The sequence below is a fragment of the Callithrix jacchus genome, chromosome 4 (assembly GCF_049354715.1).
Source record: "Callithrix jacchus isolate 240 chromosome 4, calJac240_pri, whole genome shotgun sequence".
Classification (NCBI taxonomy): Eukaryota; Metazoa; Chordata; class Mammalia; order Primates; family Cebidae; genus Callithrix; species Callithrix jacchus.
In genome coordinates, this window is record NC_133505.1 from 134,747,057 (window position 1) to 134,770,951 (window position 23,895).

Genomic DNA, 23,895 nt, shown 5'->3' on the forward strand with positions numbered 1-23,895 from the left:
CTCTATGTAAAATCATTACCAGTTTCTGCCCTTGAGCAGGGAGGCTTGAGTAATCAGAATAGTTCATGCAATAAGATAATAACGTACACAGTATAATTTTTCCTACAAGAGTATAATTTCTAAAAATGTGGTTGAAAGAAACTTACTTCAATTTCCAATTCAAGGAAATTACAGTATACTCATGACTCTCACAAGAAGAATTAAATGGTGGTGACACTTAAATCTGTATATCCTGCTCTCTGCCATCTCTAAGAACCATAAACCCAGAAATACAATTGCCTACCCAATACCTCATTTTTAAAAATAAGCAGAGATTTTCCTTCTAATTTTTTTTCCAATGTTTGAGCCCTTCAAGTTAACACCTGTCACTACACCTTAATGTTTCAAGCCAGAATTCACTTCCAATGTGTCACCAAATTCTACTGATTCTACCTATCAAATCTCTTTCAACACCTGCCTCCTCATTGAAATTCTTATCTCCTCTGCTTCAGTTGAAGCGCTGATCAATTTTTGCTTACACTGAAGTGGTAGCCTTCTAATCTCTCTGAAACCTCCTTTCAGTCCTTTTCCTAAACTATCACTAGAAAAATCTTTCTAAAAAACAAATTATTTTAAGTATTTTAATAAAATTTCAAACAATCCATTCTTTAAAAAATTTATTCCCCTACATAAAATATTTTAATGTATTAATTTAGAATTAAGATGAACTGATGGAGGAATAAAAAATACATAGGTAGATAAACATGTGATATAGCAAATACAGCAAAGGTAAATTACAATGGCAGACATAGGAGTGTTCACTGCATAATTCCTTCAGATATTCTGCATTTTTATAGTTTTAAAAATATTAGAGAAAATTATCTTTAATGAAATGACTTTTAATGTAGTAATGGCTAATATTTACTATGGATTTCATACATGGTGCTAAGTAAGCACTCTGCAGGAGTCATCTTCATTTACGTGAAGGAAAATGTTTAATATTTTAAACATGTTCATGGCTATCAAAAAAGAAGGAGGAGTGGGCAAGGAAAAGAAGCCCTGATTTGTACCACTTACCAATTTCCACGTTGTAATGCTGCCACTACAGTAAAAATTAGGAAGAGGTGAGCATTAGTGGATCATTATTACTACTCCAACATATGGATAAAATAGACATAAATAACCTCAAGAAAAGAAATAATGGTAAAATATCTTAGAATAATTAGGAGATTTAAGTGCATGTTCTTTTGTTTAAAATATAATAAACGTGTGTGTGTGTGTATATATATATATACACACACACACACACACACACACATTTATTTCAAAATAATCATTTCACACCAGCTGGCAAAATTCCTGCAAATTTAATAATTTATTATTAGCTTTAGTACATGCTTAAATAACTCAAAAATATCACATTGGGCAGGTTCAGTTATTGATTTTTATTTTAGAGATGACGAAGTGAAACATTAGATTAAATTACTTGCACATCAGTAAGCATTACAGCAAGATTTGGACCTAGATTTTACTGGCTCTCAAACCTTAACATAAACAATTTTACTGATTGGCTGCTGATGAAATTCTACTTATGTTTTAGAGATGTTTGGTGCAGTCATAGAGCCTAAAAGCACATCTATTTTGCAGCTTATTGGTTTAATTATTAACCTGTATGTCTACCTTACAACCTTTTTGGGTGGCTCAGCACAGAAATGCATTCAGGCAGCCTCAGTTTGCATTTATGAGTTGACACTAGTGTCTGACACACAGCAAGTACTCAGTACTTGTGAGCCACTGTGATCATAATCCTCTAGACTTTGAGTAACTAGAGAGCAGTGTTTTCATCTTAGAATATCCAGCAATTTAGACAGAGTCTGTAATACAGGAGATACTCATGTAAAAGAAAAGTTTAAATATGCGAATACAAATGATAATCTTGGTTTTCTCATACAATAGCTGTTTGATATTAATTAAATCACCTATTGAGACTAAATGCTCAAATGATGATTAATAAAGGAGTTGGACTTGATAATTATAAAGCATTTTCTTGCACTAAAGCCATGTGATTGGCCTCCATGGTGTAGGTAAAGTGCATTGATACAATACTTTCAGAAAGTAGCTGAATAGCATTTGTCAAGAACTTTTAGTTACATGGAAGAAAGATACAATCATAATCTTCACTTCAGTGTTTACAATGGCCAATCGTGGGAGTTAGTTCAAACGTTCAGTAAGATCAGAATGGTTAAATAAATTCAAATACATATATATCCAACAGAATATTAAGCAATCATTTAAAGTCATGGTGATAATGTCCTGCAGAAACACAGGAAATGGGTTGGCATGATGGGAAGTAAAATAAACACAATGTAAAATTGTATATGCCTTTACTTTAAAACACTCCCAGGCACAGAGAAAAATAATAGTGCACTGAGAAAAATGACAATAGTTTAATAAACATTGTAAAATAATGCATTTTCTTCTAAATTCTACTTGCAAAATTTGATATATTATTTTAATATATAAATAATTATAAAAGTAATTTGGGTATATAAACTCTATGCAGTCTTCACAGAATCTGGGACATCCAGTAAGGGCCCTCCAAAGAAATCAAGGTTAAGGACAGCTAATTCACCCTTGCCACATTTTCTCTACCTGAACAGAATAGAGGTGGTTGTTGAAGAAAGAAAACTCTAAATCAGTGTCTGCCCCCTACCCCAAATAAAAGCACCCAAACATGCAAAATGCACACACATGCATGAGATGCAAAATTCGCTGGAGAAGAGAGATGAAGAAGCAGGAAGGAGGACTCTGGGACCATGATCCCACTTTAGTATTCTTTAGCAATATAATATTTAAGGTGGTGTCTAAATTTTTTAATTTAGTTTTTAAAATTAATTACTCTTAAAAGAAGTGTGTGCATATATATATATATGTATATATATATATATACACACACACATATGCAGATGTTTGTGTATATATTCCTTGTTTTAGCAAAATGTATTATAGGTTCATATGTAACAAAAATATGATGTTTAGTAAATTTCTGGTAGGTTGAATTGCAAGGCAATTTAGCACCTGTTTAAAATAATTTAATTAACAGGTTACAATAAACTGTTATCTGCTTGCTTATTATTATTTTGTTATAGTGAAGGACTATGTAGAAGTAGGAAATAACATAGACAAAGAATGAAATACGAGTTCTTTAAACTCAACTTCATTGAGATGATTTGGCTGAGACAATTAAAATGGACATCACTCAATGATTTCTAGGCCATATCATATGTAGTGACAGTTAAATTTGCACAGCTCTTGCTTAGGGTGACATGAAAAGCATGAATTTCTGCCCTTTGAAGTTCATTTTTTACTGTTTCACAAAGTCTACTATAAATTAGAAAACTTGGGATTAGAATTCACTCTTTTTCTCTTTCCTTTGAATATGCTTTTTTCCCTCTGCAGTTTACATTCAGCTTGGTGGAGAGGAAAGAGGACTGAAGAGTTATCCTCTAGCAATTAGCTATGATAAGGCCGTATCTTGCAGGAAGACAATAAAGACCAGAAAGTGAGATCCTAAGCTGATGATTCCATGTAGTTTGAGTCAAATTAAATGATGTTAATAATGAGAAACATCCTTATGTCATTTTTCTTCCACCAAGAAATTGCACAGAATGACCAACATTCCCCCGAAATGCTATTGATACCTAGGATAGGTATGGATAAGTGAGATCAAAAAATAATTATGAAGCTGTGCTCCTCCCCTAGCAACCTCTGCCTGAAAAAAAAAAAAAAAAGTGGCTGCATTTTTTTCCTGTCAGAACCTGATTTAGAGATTTCTTTCATATTTCAAAGCAAAGAAAACAAATCACAATTCAACAAAGATATGAATTTGGGAGTGAGAACTAAAGACAGAAGTAAATTCTCAGATAAAGAGAATTAAAATCAAGAGCAAGTCTATATCTCATAGTGACCCCAATGGCACCATCAAAGAAAAGTCTCAGACTCACAGGCTGCATCTCTTGAACGTGTCTTTGTGACTAACACATCCCTTTGAGTTTGATGCCTGGATCTACATCTTGAAAATTCTATCTAGGTCATTTTCTTCATCAGATCCTCCTGGTGTTATCATCTTTTAAGACATCATAAATATGCCATTTTACTTCTGCCATGGGCTATAAAAGTAAAACCCAGGACTTGAGGTGAAAGAAAATTTCAGGAGATTGATGCTGTTACTGAAACCATTTCTACCTGAAGATTTATTGTAGTTATGCAAAATTCAATAAAAACAAATGAAGCCAATAAAAAGAGTACTTAATGATACAGTTAACTGAGTCCACATGTGGTAAAGTACCATGAATAAATAAATACAGTGTCATTAACACTGGTTCCCAAATGCTTTTCACCAAAAAGTCAGTCAGATGACCCAATTTTTAGCCAAAAACAACCCAACTCTGTTAGTAAAGTTAATTACATTGCTACTGATGATGCCACCTATAAGGAAATGTGTCATGAATTGGGATGTACACCTAACTGTACAACCTGCTCCAGAGATAAAACCCAAAAGGTACTGGACAAGACTATTTCCTATTTGCTCAGCTTTCATGACTCTTAGGCTGGGAGCTCCTAACATAATAGACTATTAGCAGAATGTACAGGTGTTGATTACCTTATAAGGCAGTGTGTCTGTCTGTCTCTCGATTTCCATAGAAATTTTGAGTAACATTTCTATACTTCTATGAATCCCAGAGGTTTTAAAAAACACAAACAACTTTGATAATTTAAATTAGAATATGAATTATATCTTTTTTTTTTAATTTTAATTTTCATTTTTTTTTTGAGATGGAGTTTCACTCTTGTTACCCAGCCTGGAGTGCAATGGCGGGTTCTCGGCTCACCGCAACCTCCGTCTCCTGTGTTCAGGCAATTCTCCTGTCTCAGCCTCCCGAGTCGCTGGGATTACAGGCACGCGCCACTATGCCCAGCTAATTTTTTGTATTTTTAGTAGAGACGGGGTTTCACCACGTTGACCAGGATGGTCTTGATCTCTTGACCTCATGATCCACCTGCCTCGGCCTCCCAAAGTGCTGGGATTACAGGCTTGAGCTACTGCGCCCGGCCTTATATCTTTTATTTTAATACTTTCATCTGTCCATATAGATTTCCTATTTGTGAGTAGAAAGGAAAGAGGAAAGGCAAATCATCCGTAAGGTGATTACTGACTGGACATTGTTTTATGCATTATTTCACAGGTAAGGAATTATGGATAAAGCCATGGCTTTGTTCAACAGAAAACCATTAGCCTAACTCTGTTTACCAAAATTAATAGAGTTAGACAAAAATTATTTTTAGTCAGAAATTATCCCTCTCTTCCTTGGATTACTGAAGTATATCATAGTTTTAACAACATATATCAGTTATTATGTTATTTTTTAATTATGGTTATAAAACTAGCTTGTCAATTCCTACTAAAGAGTAGAAATATTGTCTTCTTAATGTTTTATCTTCTGTAGTCCTGGGTGTGGCAAAGTTTACAACTTGGGCCCTCACTAAAATTTGTGAGATAATTAAACATCCCATCAAATACACAGTAGCTCTTGAATTACTCTACAATCTCTCATGATTTTTCCCCTCTAATATAATGTATTATATCATTTTTCATGTTTATGAATATCAGACAATTCACATAGTTGAAAAAGAAAGCAATTCAAACAATGAGGTTATTCACTTATAAAATATCTTTAAAATCCCTTTATAAAAGAAGCCTTCCTGATTATTTATGAATGACAATGTTCTCCAGGAATTTATGGATTTCCTTTTTCCAATTTGAAATGCAAAAGATGCTGCAGAGAAGACAACAACCATATATACATATATATGCATGTTTTCATGGCCTTTCTGCTTCTAGTCCTTCCTGAGCTTCCAGAAATAAGATCATCCCTTTACAAACAAATTAGTATTGTCAGTCTCTCTCATAAAAAACATCTAGGTATCAGGTGGATGATGTTAGACTTAGCTGCAGCTTACCGGCCAGCCTCAGTTTTACCACAAGCCCAGAATTAGCCAGTAATCCAGCTGAATCCATCTATTTTCAGAACCCCCAAAATATCAGCAATATTTACAAGTAGGTAAAAACATGCAGTTCACTCTAATTTTATTCATTTCATTTTGCATTTACTCTTTTTATAGGACTGGTCCCTAGTGACTTCTAGGAGCTTAAGTGCGAGACATTGGTTGTATCACTTTGAAGACCTATTAATTAACACAGCACTGTTAACAAAGAAGCCAAGAGAAAGTTTTTTCTGAATAAATATTTGTCAAACAGAAATGCTCTCTACAGAATCTAAAAACCAAAAATTAGGTTATTACTCACACAAAAAAAATCTAAATGGGATTTTATTCTTAGATTCCTAAGAAATTTGAAAACTGTCTTCCATTACGGTTCTTATGGCTTTTTACCTTTAGTTTCTTTTTTTTTTTTTGCTTCAATAATAATGATAGTATTGCCTTTTAAAATTCTTGCTCTATAAAGAGCCATATAAAGATCATATATAAGTTCATACATTTCAAAACATTTTAAAACAAGCATTGACATAGCTGACAGTTTCAATCAAATAGTAAGCCACCCTTACATTGTGAAGCTGAACCAATTCTTAGAAGAGCTGTTTATTTTGTTTTAACCTCTAGGCTCAGTGTTAATGGTTACTAGTCTTTGTGATTGATAACCATTAAACCACAGTTAAAATCAATGTATGGTACCACTTTGCTGATAATGCTATAAAGGCTAAAATTTAACTTCTCACTTTGTGGTTTCTGGCATATGCCCGAGTATTCTTTTGTTTTGTTTTCCCTTCCATTTTGGATTTAGGACAAGAAAAAAATGCATTTTTAATAAATGCTTACGTTTAAAGTAAGACACTCTCCTTTTCACTGCTTCATAGATCTAAATGTTTCACTGAAAATTGCCAACAGCACTGAACTTCAATATAAGAGTAGAGAGTAGTTTTCCCAACTGTGTAAATATATTATGTTCTGGACACTCTGAACTATTGACCTTCCCTATGAGAGAGATGCTGCTAAAATGTCAGTTAATCATAAAGCAGTTCCACAATTGGTTACCCAGAAGCAGAAGGCAATTTAAAAGAGCAATTTTAACATGCAGTTGCCAAAGCATGCAACACAGACAATTTCTGATGATGGCATATTTTATTTCCATTTAATAAGAGAAAGAGAAACTGTGTTTTTCTAGCTTCTATACCAGATGGTATACCCAGAGGAAATAGACACACAGAACAAAAGCAAGCATACTTTCTCTGATTGTTCATTGGAGTTTCTGAATTACTTCCCTTTTAAGACAACTTCACATTTATACTTTTTTAAAAATTTATGAAGTGCCTGAAGAAACATTACATGAACAATAACATGGGTCAGGGTATAATGTAACAGTGAAATAATCATATCCCTCAGGTTTCTAAAGAAGCATGAGGTAGGCCTCAGTGGCTTCAGCCACCAGAGGCTGTAATTACCACCTCTCCTAAGTCAGAGACCCTGAAGCAAGTAATTGCTGTTACCAAATGATTATAGTGCACTTTGGGAGGAAAACAAAAAATAGCTTTGTCAACCAGACAGTATATTTTCAGAAAAGGATAAAATAAAATACTCCTATACTTTAACTGTTTAAAGTATTTAAAACACAGCATTATCTGAGAGTTAAGCACCAATCAATTGGGTTTTCAATAAATGTGAAGTTGCAAATATTAACCTACGTTTTCTCAGAGAATAAGATAGCCATGAAGATTCTATTTTTAAAATGTACATCTCTTCCAGATTTTACTTGTTGTGCTTTAATTTACTCACGGTAGGTATACTATTATAAGGGGGATGGGGGAAATCCCCTATGACAGGAATAAGAGAAAATAGTATCAAGGCCATTAAAGTCCGAGAAAAGGAGCTGAGGCCCATCTGTCTGATATAGGACAAGGCACTGTTTCCTTTTGGTTTCCCGAGTCTTAAATTCACCAACTAAAAAGTGAGAAAATAATATATCTAACTTACAGAATTGGTGTGAAAATAAAATATGACAGATTTACTTCATATGTTGATTTTAAAGTAGCATTAATCAATACTTGGCCACAAAAAAATCTACATTTTCATTTGAAAATGTAAAATTTATTTATGAATATAAATAAGGAAAACCTTTGTATTGACTTCTGGAAGATTATTTATTGACAGATTTCCATCAAATATTTACTAATACCAGAAACAGAAGGTCAATGCCTCAAATACCTTAAAATGGAATTTTAAAAACAGTAAACAGTAAGTAATTTACTTTTTGATTGGTACTTAGTAAAAAATAATTGTTCCTCTATAATATACCAAAATAAAATGAGAATTTCTGAAAAGCAGAAGATAATTATTATTCCTTTGTTACTTTCAAGAAATTCACATGAAATTGATATCTCAAACACACATATAGCCAAGTATTTATACTTATTTTTAAAGCCACCTAGTCTAACATGCAGAAGTATTAAAATAGCTACTTCAAAATAATCAGCATTTATTCAATCAGGCGATATTAATGGCAAACTCTACACTTACAACATAGAATTAATTTTAAAAGAATGATTATAAATCTAGTATTCAGTTCCTCTTATAGAACCAGTATTTAGGCATGCAGAATTTAACAGAATTAGATGATAACTTCCTCCAAAGGTTATGTTTGGAGTCTCAAAGATATTTCCCAAGATTATGAAGCATTTAAAGGTTTTGAAATCTGTACTAAATCTCAGTTAATATCACAGTTAACAGAAACTGTGTTCTATTTTGTTTATATGAGCTTCTGGGTTGAGGCCAGTAGTGGTACTGGTAATTTCAAGTCTACGGACCTGAGATTTGGGGTAAGGAGATGGACAAACATCATAATTCTAATGAACACTGATTCTGTATTAAATTATACAATATATATCAATTATATTCAATTTCTCCTTTTTAGAGACTGTTTAAAAATTAATACAACGTACACTTCTATAAGCTTCTCCTTCTTTTCTAATAATAGAACAAGATTAGGAGACATTCCTGATGAAATGGTAACCATGGTTTCTCTCAGATTTACAGTCTACTTGAAAATTTAGTCTATAAGCACTTCCCTCTCCCAAAATATTGCAGATATACCTTATGAGGACATTAATTAACTATAATAAACATGTGTGATAAAGACTCATTACGTGTGAAAGATAGTTTTAAAAACAAATAAACAATACAGTTAGGAGTAAAACTACAAGTAATAGAGCCTGATAGCAATTTATGCCACAAAAAATACACAAATTAAATGTTTCTCAAAAAAAGAATCAGATAAGAAGACTAGTATAATTCCAAAATACCAAGGCATTTATAACTTAGAAAGTAGCTATGGGCTGGGCAAGGCAGCTTATGGCTGTAATTTCAGCACTTTCGTAGGTGGGGGTGGGCAAATCACTTGAGGTTAGGGGTTCAAGACCAGTTGGCCAACATGGTGAAACCCCGTTTCAACAAAAATACAAAAATTATCTGGGCATCGTAGCACATGCTTGTAATCCCAGCTACTTGGGAAGCTGAGGCAGGAGACTTGCTTGAACCCTGGAACCAGAGGTTGCAGTGAGCCAAGATCATGCTACTGCACTCCAGCCTGGGCAAAAAGCAAGACAAGAAAGCAGCTATGAGTTAAGTTAATTTTACTCTATCCCCTCTCACATAGATAAGGTTATTCTCAGAATAAAATACTTCAAAGCACTTTATAGTCATATTTTTGCTTAAACAGTTCACTCAGAACATAGGCATAGGGATAAATCAATATTCATTAGCATGTTTTTATGCACTTAACATGGTATAACTAGATTTAAAACACAATATTATTTACATGCACTCACCATGGCTTTCACATTAGGAATCAATTTCAAATAATTCCTAAGTTAAACAAAAATTACCTCATACTAACAATACACTGTGTGGTACTGCTAATTTTTTAAAGACCTATTTTGATGAAAATAAAAAATAAAGCAGGTGAAATATTTAAAAGAAAATACTTTGGGCAAAAGAAGTCAAGAGGGAAACCACTGGAATACCAAATTGTCAACATTGTTATGATTTATATATAAGTTATAAATATATATATATAAATGTAATTTTATTAGAAAACGTATGTAGATAATATTCTTAGTAAAATGGACTTCATAGTTCAACCTTTCACATCAGCATGGGATATTAATTTTGGAATAGAGAGTGAACTAGTTTTTAGTTTCCAAATTGCTTCCTCTTTAAATGATTTCTCTGACTAGTTGAGGTTATGGCATCAACTTTCCTCTCCCTCAGAAAGTTTATCTTCTACCATAAAAACAATTTGTCACATGACCTTGAATGAAAGGACGTATCCATAGAGAATATTTGAAAAGCAAATTGTGATATTTAGGCTGAACCATGGAGATTTGCCCAACATATTTTAACTTAAGCTCCTTTTCAACCACCAGATAAATGTATACAGCAATAAGCAAACTATTGAACTCTCTACCTTCTAAATCTCAGACTAACAGTTGAAAAGTTAAACTTCCTATTAGTGAACATCTTTCAGCAGGAGCTTTTGATACATAAGTATTATGCTGGATTAAAAACATTTAAGTATTATAATATATCAAGTAACTAAATGGGTTTTGCTTGGGTGGTAGCTCAGTACTCCTGGTGGGTAGCCCAAGAATGCGTCAATGATAAATACATGCTCAAGAAACAAACAACAAAATAAAAACTCCACTAAAAATGTACTCCAGTGACTTAGATATTTAAACTTTATACTGGCTTTTAATTAACAGTTAACAATTCCTCCCACTGTAACATGGTAAAGAACCAGGATGTATGGTAATATATAATTTTTTTAATTTTTATTTTTTGTGTTTTCTCCATATGCTATTATTTTCACTGCCCAGTTTTAGTCATGAGGAAGGCAACAGCAAGGCTTGGAGTGTAAAGGTAATATCCCTGTGTTCTGCAGCTGAGTGTCAAGCTGCTGAGGTAATCCTCAACAACAGGACATTCTGAAGAAAATAGTTATCTCACCACAGCATTGTCCAAAGTAACTTTTCTTATCCATATTATAAAATGTGGCCTTTACACTGACCGTAACAAAATTATTGAGGTAGAGAATTTCCACATGGTAAAAAGTATTCAGTATTTGCTTGAACTAAAATGATCTTTTGTCTTAATAATACTTTAAGTTGCAGCTATCAGAGATTTTTGTACTGAATATGTAGCAGGCTCACCAAAATTGCCATGTCAAAAGAAGACTCTAGATTCATAATAATAATGGATTGATAATAGATAAGCATTCCCATGCCCTCAAATCAGTAAAATAATGACATAAATAAGATGACGATTTACTTAATTCATTATAACTCTTAGAATAGTGTGACTATATCAGAAATCAAATGAGAAACCTTAATACTGCGTGCATTTGTATGTCTTATGCTAGATTCCTCCACAAGGTAGAATGGTCTACTACTCAGTCTTACCTGCACATTTTGTTCTGGTGATTAGTGGAGGTCCTGGGAGCCCCGTTCCACCTTCACCAGGTCTTGTAAGTAGAACTCGGATCTCATATTCGGTATCTGGATCTAAATGCCATAATTTGTAAGTTGGAGCATTGACTGCGTGGGTTTCTGTCCAGGATCCTGATGTCATTCGGTACTCTACCTCTTTTAGGATGATAGGACCATCACCAATGATGGAGTTGGCATTTAGCTGGATCAGCAAATATGTAGGTCCAACACCAAGCAGCTGAGGAGGAGCAATGGGTCTTGGTGGTTCTAGGAGAGATGAGTGTGCACTCCAATTAGTGAGATTTAAAACAATATATAGATGTACTAATGTCTCATAAGGCCTAAATGCTTAATGGATCATTTATTAGAAATGCATAATAAATACTTAAAACTAGAACATGAATGATCTGGCAACTGCACTTTTAAAGAATGTATAATTTTGCAGGTGCATATGACCATTTTAACATAACTTTTCCTTTACTGAAAATACATTGTTTTCAGGAGATACACTTGTAAAGGCACAGTATACATAGGAAATAAAAAGAAAACATTTAGAAATGGATAGCTCTATTTAGCTACTAGGAGAGTAGAGTAGATCTTTGACAATTTATTTCATTCATGAACTATGACCAAGTGGTATTTTTCTTTTTGCTTTCCTTGTTACTTCTTCACAGTTTCTACAGATGAGTAAAAGAAGAAAGAATAGAACAGCTGAACTCAGAAACTGATGCCAGGTGCTACCTTGTTTCTACAAACCTACCTCACAGTGTGACAAATTTAAAATTACACCTAGGCACAATCACAAATCACTACATATCACTGGTCTTTGGGAGCAGCATAAGATAAGGCAATGCACCAACTTTTAAACTCAAATGTCAAAGGCACACTGCAATTAAATTTTGGATAGCTTAAAATATTTGCTTGAAAGAAACTTTGGAAAACATTTTTTCAATGTTTGAATTTACAGAAATGATGAATGATATATTAAGGTACTTTTTTTCTTTCATTAGAACAATGTCACTGAAATAAGACATTGGACTTTATGAAGGACTCAGCAGCTATCACTCTGTTCATATGGTCTGTCCACAATTAAGTCATGAAGTTCCTCTAATTCCTGAAATACTTCTCACTCTTCTCAGAAAAGTGAGAAGACCTGAAGAAAGTGTTAATCTTAATAAAACAGTAATTGCTCAAAAATTGATTTAAAAGTTTTTCTTAAAGAGTTGGAACAAATCACATAAAGAACGACTATTAAATACAACCACAAAATGCTCCCTCACCCCAACCCACTCCAGGAATGGGCTGGACTGAAGAAGGCACAAATAGAGGGAAGTCGTGAGCACATAACCAATATCTTTCTAATTGGATTTTCTATTTCAGTGGTAATGCATTGCATGATTAAAAAAAAATACAACGCAAACAAGTCCTGCAGACAGGTTTTACCTCTTAAGAAGGTTTAAATGAAACAAGAATGTCCATGTGCAGACCACAATTTTCTTTTAAACCCTGATTGTAGAAAAGTGCAGTTTCTAGCTTAGAAGCCTCTGAATTACAAACGACCTTAAAATTAGGGATAAGATTACCTGGTCTGGATAGCTACAAAGGCTAAAGAAATTTTCAAGAGATTATTTCAAAATGCATATGACAAATATTAATTGTTAGGCTGTCCTACACATTGGGTATCCATATAACATTGTAGAAGAGACACAGTAAAAAGAAAGTGATGAATTCATTATTTTAAACAGAGATTTATATAGGAAATGAAAAGAAGACTGTGATAAATGATGAATGTAATATTTTTTTCAGTCCAAAATCACTTGAAGGACATAAGTTACTCCCCACAAGTATTCATGGCTTACTATGGCAATAACTTTTAAACTAATTACTGGTAGAACCACATGACCTTGGGATTCACTGTGCTCATGTTTAAAACAAAAACAAAACTAATATCAAAGATGATAACATACGCTATATAAAGTGTAAACATTTATATTTTCTACAGAAAAGTGGTTTTTAACACGATTTATAAACTTCAACTACAAAATCCATTCCTGATAGTTTGTAAATTGTTTCAACAACATGTAGTAAAAATTGCATAGCAGGTGAACTCTTTCCACTTTCACAAATGAATTCAATGGAGAAGTTATGCACAAAAGAAAAAAGTTTGAATAAAATAAACACAGTTTAAAATTTTCATTTATCAGCTACAGAGATAGACATTTCATACCATGGAATTTTACCAACTACTCTAACAACTTTTATACTCAGAATTTTAAAAAGATTTAGTAGAAAGTTGGTATATTCTCAAACCCTAAACTAAAATGAAACTGAATTGAGAAATGAACATAACAGATAAAATGTAAATGTCTTCCGAGACTACCTAAATGCTGCACATATTTTAAGAAGCAGTATGTATTTTGTGAATAAACTAAGTTGCCTCATATGTGCAATGTTTGTTTTCATTCCAGATGGCTCATATACTAACTAATTTAAGTAGAAAACAATGCTAAATTCACAGCTCACTGGGGTTCTACCCCAGCGTATCAATGCCCTGTTCTTTAACTCAACAATGAACTAAGAGGTCTGATACTTAACACAATAAATATACAGGAACAATATGCCAAGTGATTATAAACAGCAAACCTTGGTTAGTCACAAATTTATAGATATTCTGAAACCTGACATTACGCGTGTATATCAAATGTTAAATCTCACCAATCAAAACTCTGTACACTCTTGCTGTGGAAAATAAAGAGAAAACCTAAGAGGTGAGCAGAGATGGCAGAGGAAGGAAAGAAAAAATAGTTAGACCCCAACATAAACAAGTGAAAGAAAGAGAAACTAGTGAAAAAGTAAAGCACAACATTTCTATCTTTAAGGAAGTGAAATATAAAAGAAAACAAAAATTCGTAGTCCAGAAACCTAGTGTGAAAAAAATGCATATACATTAATAGCTGTGTAATCTTAAATATGTTATCTAACTTCTCCATATTATAATTTCTTCATTTGTGCCCTAGGCATTATTTGAAGAATTTTTAAAGATTCTACCCTTAAATACAACAAGCCCTATGTGATGCTAGGTTGCTTTGTTCTGTTTTGCCATATGGCATACACATTTTAACACTGAAAATTAATATTCAACACTAGTGCTGTTTTTATCTGAAGAAATGAGTTTGATGTAATCAGTCTCTTGGTCAGAAGGGCAGCAGTTCACTTTGACTAGTTTTACATTTCACTTGCCATAGTCAGGCCAAAAATGGGGTCAGTCCAGCAATCTAAGCAATAGCTCGAATTTGGAAATGTGGCAATGGTAAGAGAGGCTTAAAAGCATACATATTGATTAAAAGCATGATTTTAAGACGTAAGATCTAGCATTACTGTGGCTAATATACAACTACATATTAAATTTTTATGACAGAGGTAAAAAGTAGCTTTATATTAGCACATGTATTTTGTTTTCAGGACCTTGAGAACAAAAGGACTTATTTATAAAATCTCTATTCATTTCAATAAATTATGCATGAATTTTAATCAGTTCGCAAATGAACAAGTAATTGTTCTGCAGCAATATTAATATTCTTCATAACTTAATACACAACCAGACCCAGAGGTGTGGTGTGAATAAATCCCAGTTGTACTCGAGGTATCAACTGAAGCGTGCAATCCCCAAAATATAAGATAAACTTTGCCGATGTTACCAATTAACTTTCAATTAATGACTTACATTCATTATTCTAGAACGGAACCTATTATAAAACCCCAATTATATATTCAAATTGTTTTTATTTCAAATAATTTTTAGAAGTGTTTTGAAATCAAGCAAATCATTATGAAATACTCCCACTCAGTTATTCCTATTATAATGCTATTTTATAAACACATGTGTCACTTACCAAAATTCAGTTAATTAATAAAATGCAGAAAAAGTAACATAAACAACAAATCCAGGAAAAGTCAGCAACATTGTAAATCTCAAGGCAAAAAAAAAAAAACAAAAACCACTTCTACATTGATTTCCCAACTAGATAAATTACTTTTATTTATCAATGAGGCCTTGACATGAAGTATTCTAGGATTAGCCCTACCACTATAGAAGGAGGCAATGATATTACATCATTCTCCTATAGCTGCTGCAACAAATTACTACAGACTTGGTGGCTTAAAACAACAGAAATTCTCTCCAACCCCTGGACCGGAAATCTGAAATCAGTACCACTTGGTCGAAATCAAGGTGTTAGAAGGCCACATTTCCCATAAAGGCTTTAGGAAAAAGTCAGTTGATCCTCTAACTTCTGGTGGCAGCTGGTATTCCTTGTCTTGTGGCTACATCCCTCCAAATTCTGTTCATTTGTTCACATTGCCTTCTCTCCTGTCCGTATAGTCAAATCTCCCTCTTCCTTCCATATGGATATGGATGCTTGCGATTGCAGTTAGGCCCATATGTATAATCCAGGATCTTCTCACATTTTGGACATCTTAACTTAATCACATCTGCAAACATCATTTTTCCATATCAGGAACATTCATAGGTTCCAAGGATTAGAATCTATTTGGGGGCCATTTTTCAGCTACATGAACTATGATCTCATCCTTCTTCTGGCTAGATATTTCAACTCCACTTTTTCTCCAGTTGGTAGAAAGCTTGTGAGCAGAAAACACTTCACCTAAGAAAGTTTTCACGGTGGCTCACGCCTGTAATCCCAGCACTTTGGGAGGTCGAGGCGGGTGGATCAGGAGGTCAAGAGATCGAGACCATCCTGGTCAACGTGGTGAAACCCCATCTCTACTAAAAATACAAAAAATTAGCTGGGCGTGGTGGCGTGTGCCTGTAATCCCAGCAACTTGGGAGGCTGAGGCAGGAGAATTGCCTGAACCCAGGAGGCGGAGGTTGCGGTGAGCCGAGATCGCGCCATTGCACTCCAGCCTGGGTAACAAGAGCGAAACTCCGTCTCAAAAAAAAGAAAGAAAGTTTCCAAACTAGGTCCAAAGTAGCAGATTGTTTAAAAGTTAATAACTTATCTATATCATATTTTTATTTCTACTATTTATTATAAAAGGAAATGACAGAGATGATGAAAATTATGTTTTATAGGAGTCGATTGCTCTACTAATACATTCAACACTAGAATATTTGCCTTGGAGATGGATTTTTTTTTTTTCTTATTTGTTACCATTTGTTTGCTTCAATGAAAAAAACACTTCAAAGTCAATTTTATTCTGTTTCTTTATTATTTTCCTCACTAAAATTTTTATCCAGTTCTGGTTCCTGTTAGACAACAAATTCACAGTGTTTCTCATTGTTTAATTTTCTTCCTCGTTACCTACTGGAAGTGTCAGTAAAGGGGAATAGACATGAGAGAGGCTAAAGGGAGAGAAAATGATATCACTGAACCATCAAATTCAGGCATTTATCAGCTACCCTACATTAATTTTTAAATGATTTTAAATTATGTCAACAAGTTGACAACATGATTTAATAGTACTTGAGCATTTCAAGAATCTTAATATCACTGATGAATAGAAAGGTGACCTTTGCTCCCATCAGAAACAGAAAGCAGATTATTCATATTTCAAAGCAATTTATTTGGACATTTAATATCATATGCATAACAACGCAATTTATTTTTTCCTTAGATGTTAAAATGAGAAGTATACATTTGAAATTTTTTAAAATTAATATGGTTTCTCCTACACTGGCAGCTAAAAAACTGCAACCCTGATATATTTATGAGAATTATTTCATTATTTCATACTGTTATTTTTCTGATACTTCAAATTTTCAGTCCTCACAGGATCCTTAGACAGCCAAACAACTCATCATAAATTTAGCTCATATTTTAGATCACAATGTAGTCAGCAAATTCTGTGAATCTTTTAATATAAATTACTAAGTTTTGTTTACATATTTATACACTCAACTATATTTGTAACTATAGAATTGAGTTAAATCTGTTTTTACTTACTATATTAAAATATATTTTTAAATCATCAATTCAAGTGATACTTTTTTTTTTTTGAGACAGAGTCTCGCCCTGTGTTGCAGGCTGAAGTGCAGTGGCATGAGCTTGGCTCACCACAACCTCAGTCTCCCAGGATCAAGCAATTCTCCTGCCTCAGCATCCCAAGTAGCTGGGATTACAGGCACCATGCTCCACCATGCCCAGTTAATTTTTTTTGGGGGGGCGGGGGACAAGAGTTTTACTCTTGTTGCCCAGGCTGGAGTGCAATGGTAAGCTCTTGGCTCACCGCAACCTCCACCTCCTGTGTTCAAACAATTCTCCTGCCTCAGCCTCTCTCAGCTGGGATTACAGGCACGCACAACCACATCCAGCTAATTATGTATTTTTAGTAGAGACGGGGTTTCTCCATGTTGGTCAGGCTTGTCTGGAACTCCCGTCCTCAGGTGATCCGCCCACCTCAGTCTCCCAAAGTGCTGGGATTACAGGTGTGAGCCACTGCGCCAGGCCTATAATTTTTGTATTTTTAGTAGAGATGGGTTTCTTTGTATCAGCCAGGCTGGTCTCAAACTCCTGACCTCAGGTGATCTGCCCACCTCAGCCTCTCAAAGTGCTGGAATTACAGGAGTGAGCCACCAGGCCTCGCCTGAATACCTTTTTCAAATGATATTACTCAGGTGACTCATAAGCTTGTACTGGTCAAATAAAATTAATGCTAAGACACCACAAAATTTGGATGTTGGCCAACCTGAGTCCCCTTTGCCAGGTAAGTGTACCTTCATAGGTATAAATCAGAAGGAGCTAATACTATCTATTACCACCTTAAGAAAATTAGATAGGTGTCTGTATACAGCTATGATGAACTAAGGAAAGAGTGTGTACTGTGCCCCACTGACTATGCTTACAATATTCCACACATAAATAACTTCTAAGAGCCATGAAATAGGCATACATGATTTCGCAATGGGAAGTAGGGTAGGAAATTTTAGATAAAAGGGGAAAAAAAAGACTTCCAAATAGTCTCCATTTAATAAGATATTATATATGTTTGTTTATACTATGTAGTTTTGTAACTATTAATTATATTCAGCTAAACAGTTTCTTCATTCTCTCCCAGTGGCTCCCCACTGGGGCAACTGTTCAAAAGCCAGGCATAGGAAGACAAATACTGCATGATCTCACTTATATGTGAAATCTAAAAAACTTGAACTCATAGAAGCAGAGAGCAGAATGGTGGTTACCAGGGGTACCAGGGTCCGGGTGGGGTGGGGAGTTTGTAGGGAAACAGGGAGATGTTCAAAGCATAAAGAATTTGTTAAAATGAATAAGATTTGGAGATCTACTGTGCAGCATGGTAACTATAATTAATAATATGTATTGTATACTTCAACATTTCGATGAGAGTAGATAATAAATATTCTCACCCTGTTGAAGAACATTAAGTTTACCCTGCCCCCATGGCTCCTTTGTGGAGGATACCTTTTAGTTTGTAATTAGTGGTAGGCAGGTAACAGCTGCCTACTTGGTATATTCTGAAGTTATGTGTATATGTAGAACACCTGTGTATTGATGAGAACAACCTGTCTAAGAGCAAATATATACGTGGATGAAAGTCTGCTCAGGACCTTCAGTCTGGAGAGCTGTGATAGATCCACTCTGTTGGCTATCTGGGTGTCTGCCTCTCTCAATACCTTCAGCCCATCTGGGTGGGGATCTCCCCACTGAGCTGATTCTTGGTTTCACCCCAAAATTGGTAAGTATGTGAGATGATAAATGTGATAATTAGCTTGATAATTATTTCAAACTCTGTGTGTTTGTGTGTGTATACACATCAAAAGATCACATTGTGCAACTTAAATATATTGAATTTTATTTGTTAATTATAACAATAAATCTGAAGCAAAAAATAAATAAATAAAAACAATAGGTTCCTCTGGACAAACAGCTCAACAATGTAAAAAGTAATTTCAACAATATTGAAAATAATAAATTCACCTCTTATCCCTACCTAAAACTATGTCACTTATATTTCTATTCTTTTTTTTTTTTTCAAAGCAATGGAGCAGAATTTTGAAGAGGAGAATGCAAGCTCTGTGCCAGTGAAATACAGGTAAACGGGCATGTGAGTACACAAATTACTCATAGGCAAGTGAACTGATAACAATATTTTTGGAAAATAATTTATATATCAAGAAATAAATATGTATACATAAAGTAATAACACTGAGAAATTTATCAAAAGGAGATATTTTCAGTCTTTGCTTAAAAGAATAAAAACTGATCAAAACAATCAATGATGGGAAAATGGTATCATGGTATAACTTGTCAACAGAACACAAGTTATAAAGATTATTAGTTTTCATTTTTAAAAGTTAAAAGCATATCCCTGATAAAACAAAATCAGCAATCACCAAAACCAAAGAAAAAGCTAGTATCATTGGCCAGGGAATTCCAAGATCATGAGTAACTTAGCTTTTTCTTTTATCTTTTTTTTTCCCAATAAAATTTGTCATGGGCCCATAAAACAGTCTCATCATTATATTCCCAGTGTTTCTTGTAGCAACTGACAAAGTTTAATGCTATTATTATAGAATGAATGATTGACTTAACAATGCCCCAAAGAAAAAAGTTACCCATGACACTGTAGGAAAATATTATCAGATGGGAGCAGCGGCTCATGCCAGTAATCCCAGCATTTTAGGAGGCTGAGAAGGGCAAATTGCTTAAGCCCAGGAGTTTGAGACCAGCCTGGGCAACATGGTGAAACCCCATCTCCATAAAAAATACAGAAATTAGTCAGCTATAGTGGCAGCTGTGATCCCAGCTACTTAGGAGGCTGAGATGGGAAGATAACCTGAGCCTGGGAAAGTTGAGGCAGTGAGCCAGGATATGTAACTGCACTCCAGCCTAGGCAACCGAGTAACATCCTGTCTCAGTAAAAAAGGGAAAAAAGAAAGAAAGAGAAAAGCTACACAAATTCTACCTATTGATATTTTAAAATGTACATCTCAGTATAAGAATAGACATTTAGAGAACACAATAGCAAAACTTTATTTATTTACTTATTTAATTTTAGGTGCTAACGTTAAGCCCTCAAAAAGTTAAGATTTAACATCTCACACTTTGAACCATGTAGCAAGCCAAATGCCCTGACATTGATACACAGCACCTACAAATTGTTACTATTTAATTAAAAGAGTTAGTTGACTGGAACAAAAGAACACTTTCTAAGCAATTGCTTAGTGACCAAGTGGCAACAAAAGATTTATCCAGCTTGTAAAAAAAAAGGCACAGCTACAAATCTAGCAAATATATATATTTATTTTTTTTGCCTTTTTGACAACTCACATCAATTAAAATGTTTTAAAAAATATTTTTCATGTCAAGACATTTTAAAAATAATTTGACTTTATAAGATCAGTAAGAAATTGTATCAAAATGTGTAATAACACTAATACATGTGTGTATGTGTATGTATGTATTCCTTGAACAAAAATTTAATTCAGGGTAGGAGAAAATTCCATGCTAAATATTCGGTTCTTCATATTCAACAATGATTTTGTCTCTCAAGCCCCTGTGTGATATGTGTTCATTTTTTGAACTGCAAAATCTGTAGGATTACAGTATTTATTGTCTATGACATGGCTCTTTCCTGCTACCTAAAATGCTGAAAGAAGAAGAATCATTTCGTCAATGAAATTGCAAATTTTGCATACTGAATTTTATATCCTATGCATTGTCATGTCATTTTATTCACCTTGATTTGAAAACACTGCTGCAATAACTTTATTACCTGCTTAAAATAAAAAGACACAGCTGCAGCACACTGTTTGAGATGTCAGCAGAAACTAAAACAAGGTTAGGTTCATATTTAGGGTAGATGAAAAGGTGGTGGTATTTAAAAAAGTGAAGTTTATTTGTCCTTTAGCCCATAATCAAACTACATGAAAACTAAAAATCTGTATCTCATTTTCTCCAAAACTACTCTCTTCTTCATTAATATCCATGCAGTGAATTGGTTTAGAATTATAAGTTATCGCAATAATTTTTAAAACTTTATGAAGGCCTCTCTCAGTACTACAGTCCACATCGTGGCAAATCATGTTATGATGAAAATTATGAATCCCTATGAATGAGTTATAAGCTAACAAATGTAGAATATTTTTCTTGTGGTCATTTAATACCTCATTCCAGCTTTGTCAGAGCTCAAATTGTTCATAGCATTTCAAGAAAAGAACATCCAGTGGATCCCAGTAACAACAATCAAGTTAGTAATGACACTGGGAAAGCCTTTAACTCTGTAGAGTTCGCTGAAGTCTAGGGCCATAAACAGGTGATCACCTCACCATATCATCAGTCACCTTTATGAGTTAGGAGATTTTTTAAAAATATGGTTGGAGAAAGGAGAGGAACTGTGTTTTGCAATGATAACATATGTTCCAGTAACATGTTGAATATGCCTAGACGATATAGTACTGGCTACTACTGCATTCTAGATTATAGGCAAAAGAATTTTCAGCACAATAATACTATTCACATTCATTTTATGTTGACACATATTAAGATACAATAGCTAAATCCAGTAAACAAGGAGATACCAATTTTATTTTTAAAAAATTCTACTGTAAATTGTTTATAATGAGAATATAATCTCTCTATAGATGTATGTGTGTAGTATATGTATATGCAGATATATACACATATAAGTATATGTACTATGTATATATAACAAAAAGTTTAAAAAATATCCTCAATCTTTTACATCTAGAATATAAATACATTTGTAAAATGTAATCAGTCTAAATTCCAAATTTTAAGAAATTTTAAAACTACGTAATTAGATTTTTCTGACACTTAATTGTAATCAAATATAATCTAAGTTTTCCAACTTGCTTCCTAGGTCTAAACACTCCATTGTGTTGAATCTTTATAGCATATAACATAACAAGCATATGTTCATTATAAATACATACTTCGTAATCATTTCAAGTCAATATCAAATAATGAATGAGGTTATTATGTACATGAAGCCAACAACCAATGACCATTTCTTCAATGTAATGACACAGACCTGTAATAAATCAGGAGGCATTACCTGCTTCCTCCACTCAATGACCCTGACTTCCAGTCAGGTAAAATATTTATTTACCCTGTTAATCAGGGGAATTATTATTTACCTATTATTTCTACATGCCTATGTAGGGTACAGAGTTGCCATCTCTTAGCAAGGCATATCCCTGTATGTACTACTAATATATTCACTTTTTTTTTTTTTAATGAAAAAGGGATTGTGATGACATAGTAAAAATAATGGAACAAGATCTCAGTCATATATAAAATTCCACTAGATAACAGGATTGATATGTTTACTACTAACTCCAGAGCAGTCATAATTACAAGCCTCTCTTTGGCTCAAAAAAACATAAATCTTCAGATTTATTTAAAAATCTTCATAGCAAAGAAAATTTGTCATTAGCTTATAGAGCTACAACTCAGTTTTATAATGTTAAAATTCCCAATATGTATTTATTTAGGAACATCAAATGATATAAATTAGGAATTGTCCAAAATAGCCTCAATTTTGGAATTAAAGCAAAAAAAAAAACCATATGTCTTATTAGATTAAATTAAGAGAGAACTTTCAAGGAGAAATGAGTTCAGCACATGTAGTCACTGACTTTAGGTAAGCCATTCCTGATGGCAATGATATAGAACAGTCAGGTAGACTGGATCTGGGAACCAGAGGACAAGTTATTATGCATGTCTAATAAGTCCTTCAACTAAGAAAGGCAGGTTTTCATGCGTAATTAGAGAGTATACAGGTATAATGATGGGTGGGGAAAAAAAGAGAACACAGTAAAAGCAGATCTATCAATATGGTTACTATGAGGACTTCTGAAAAATCATTTTAATCATCTAATTCCATTAGCATTCCTTCGAGGGCCAAAATACCTGTGCTCAACAGTCAAAGTGCTATCAAAATCACCACACCTAGTTTTATAAACAGATGGAAGCTGAAGGCAGGCAATAGTTGTAACTATTATAAAATAACAAGTTAAATGCTTAATAATGTAAATAGTTACTGTTCAAGGACATTTCATACCAGTGTGACAGCTGAGCCAGCAAAAGACCTTCTATTTCAACTCCCTTTGAACACACCCACTTTCACACCTTAATGGGGCATATAACATTCATAATATCAAAATAAGTCATATTATCTAAAATATGAAATATTGGAAGGCAGTCCTAGTTCTACAATCCATTAGTGCACAGAAACATAAAGTTTCTAGACTAGTAAAATAGTTTCTAGAGCTTAAGTAATGCAGTTACACAGCTAAGGAGTTGGGATCTTCTTTCACAGCTACTGTTCCTAAGTGACAAGAAAGCTTCCTAGTCTACTTTGA

The 23,895-nt window shown here is 33.7% G+C and overlaps 1 protein-coding gene across 17 annotated transcripts in view; it reads right to left on the bottom strand.

Annotated features, from left to right (window-relative positions):
* PTPRK (protein tyrosine phosphatase receptor type K) overlaps positions 1–23,895 on the bottom strand; it is a 574,046-nt gene that overhangs the window by 220,823 nt on the left and 329,328 nt on the right. For all 17 annotated transcript variants that reach the window (XM_035296658.3, XM_008995016.5, XM_078370080.1 and 14 more), the window contains exon 7: positions 11,508–11,801. In XM_035296658.3, coding sequence (XP_035152549.2) covers positions 11,508–11,801 — 294 coding nt within the window. The remainder of the gene's footprint in view (positions 1–11,507; positions 11,802–23,895) is intronic.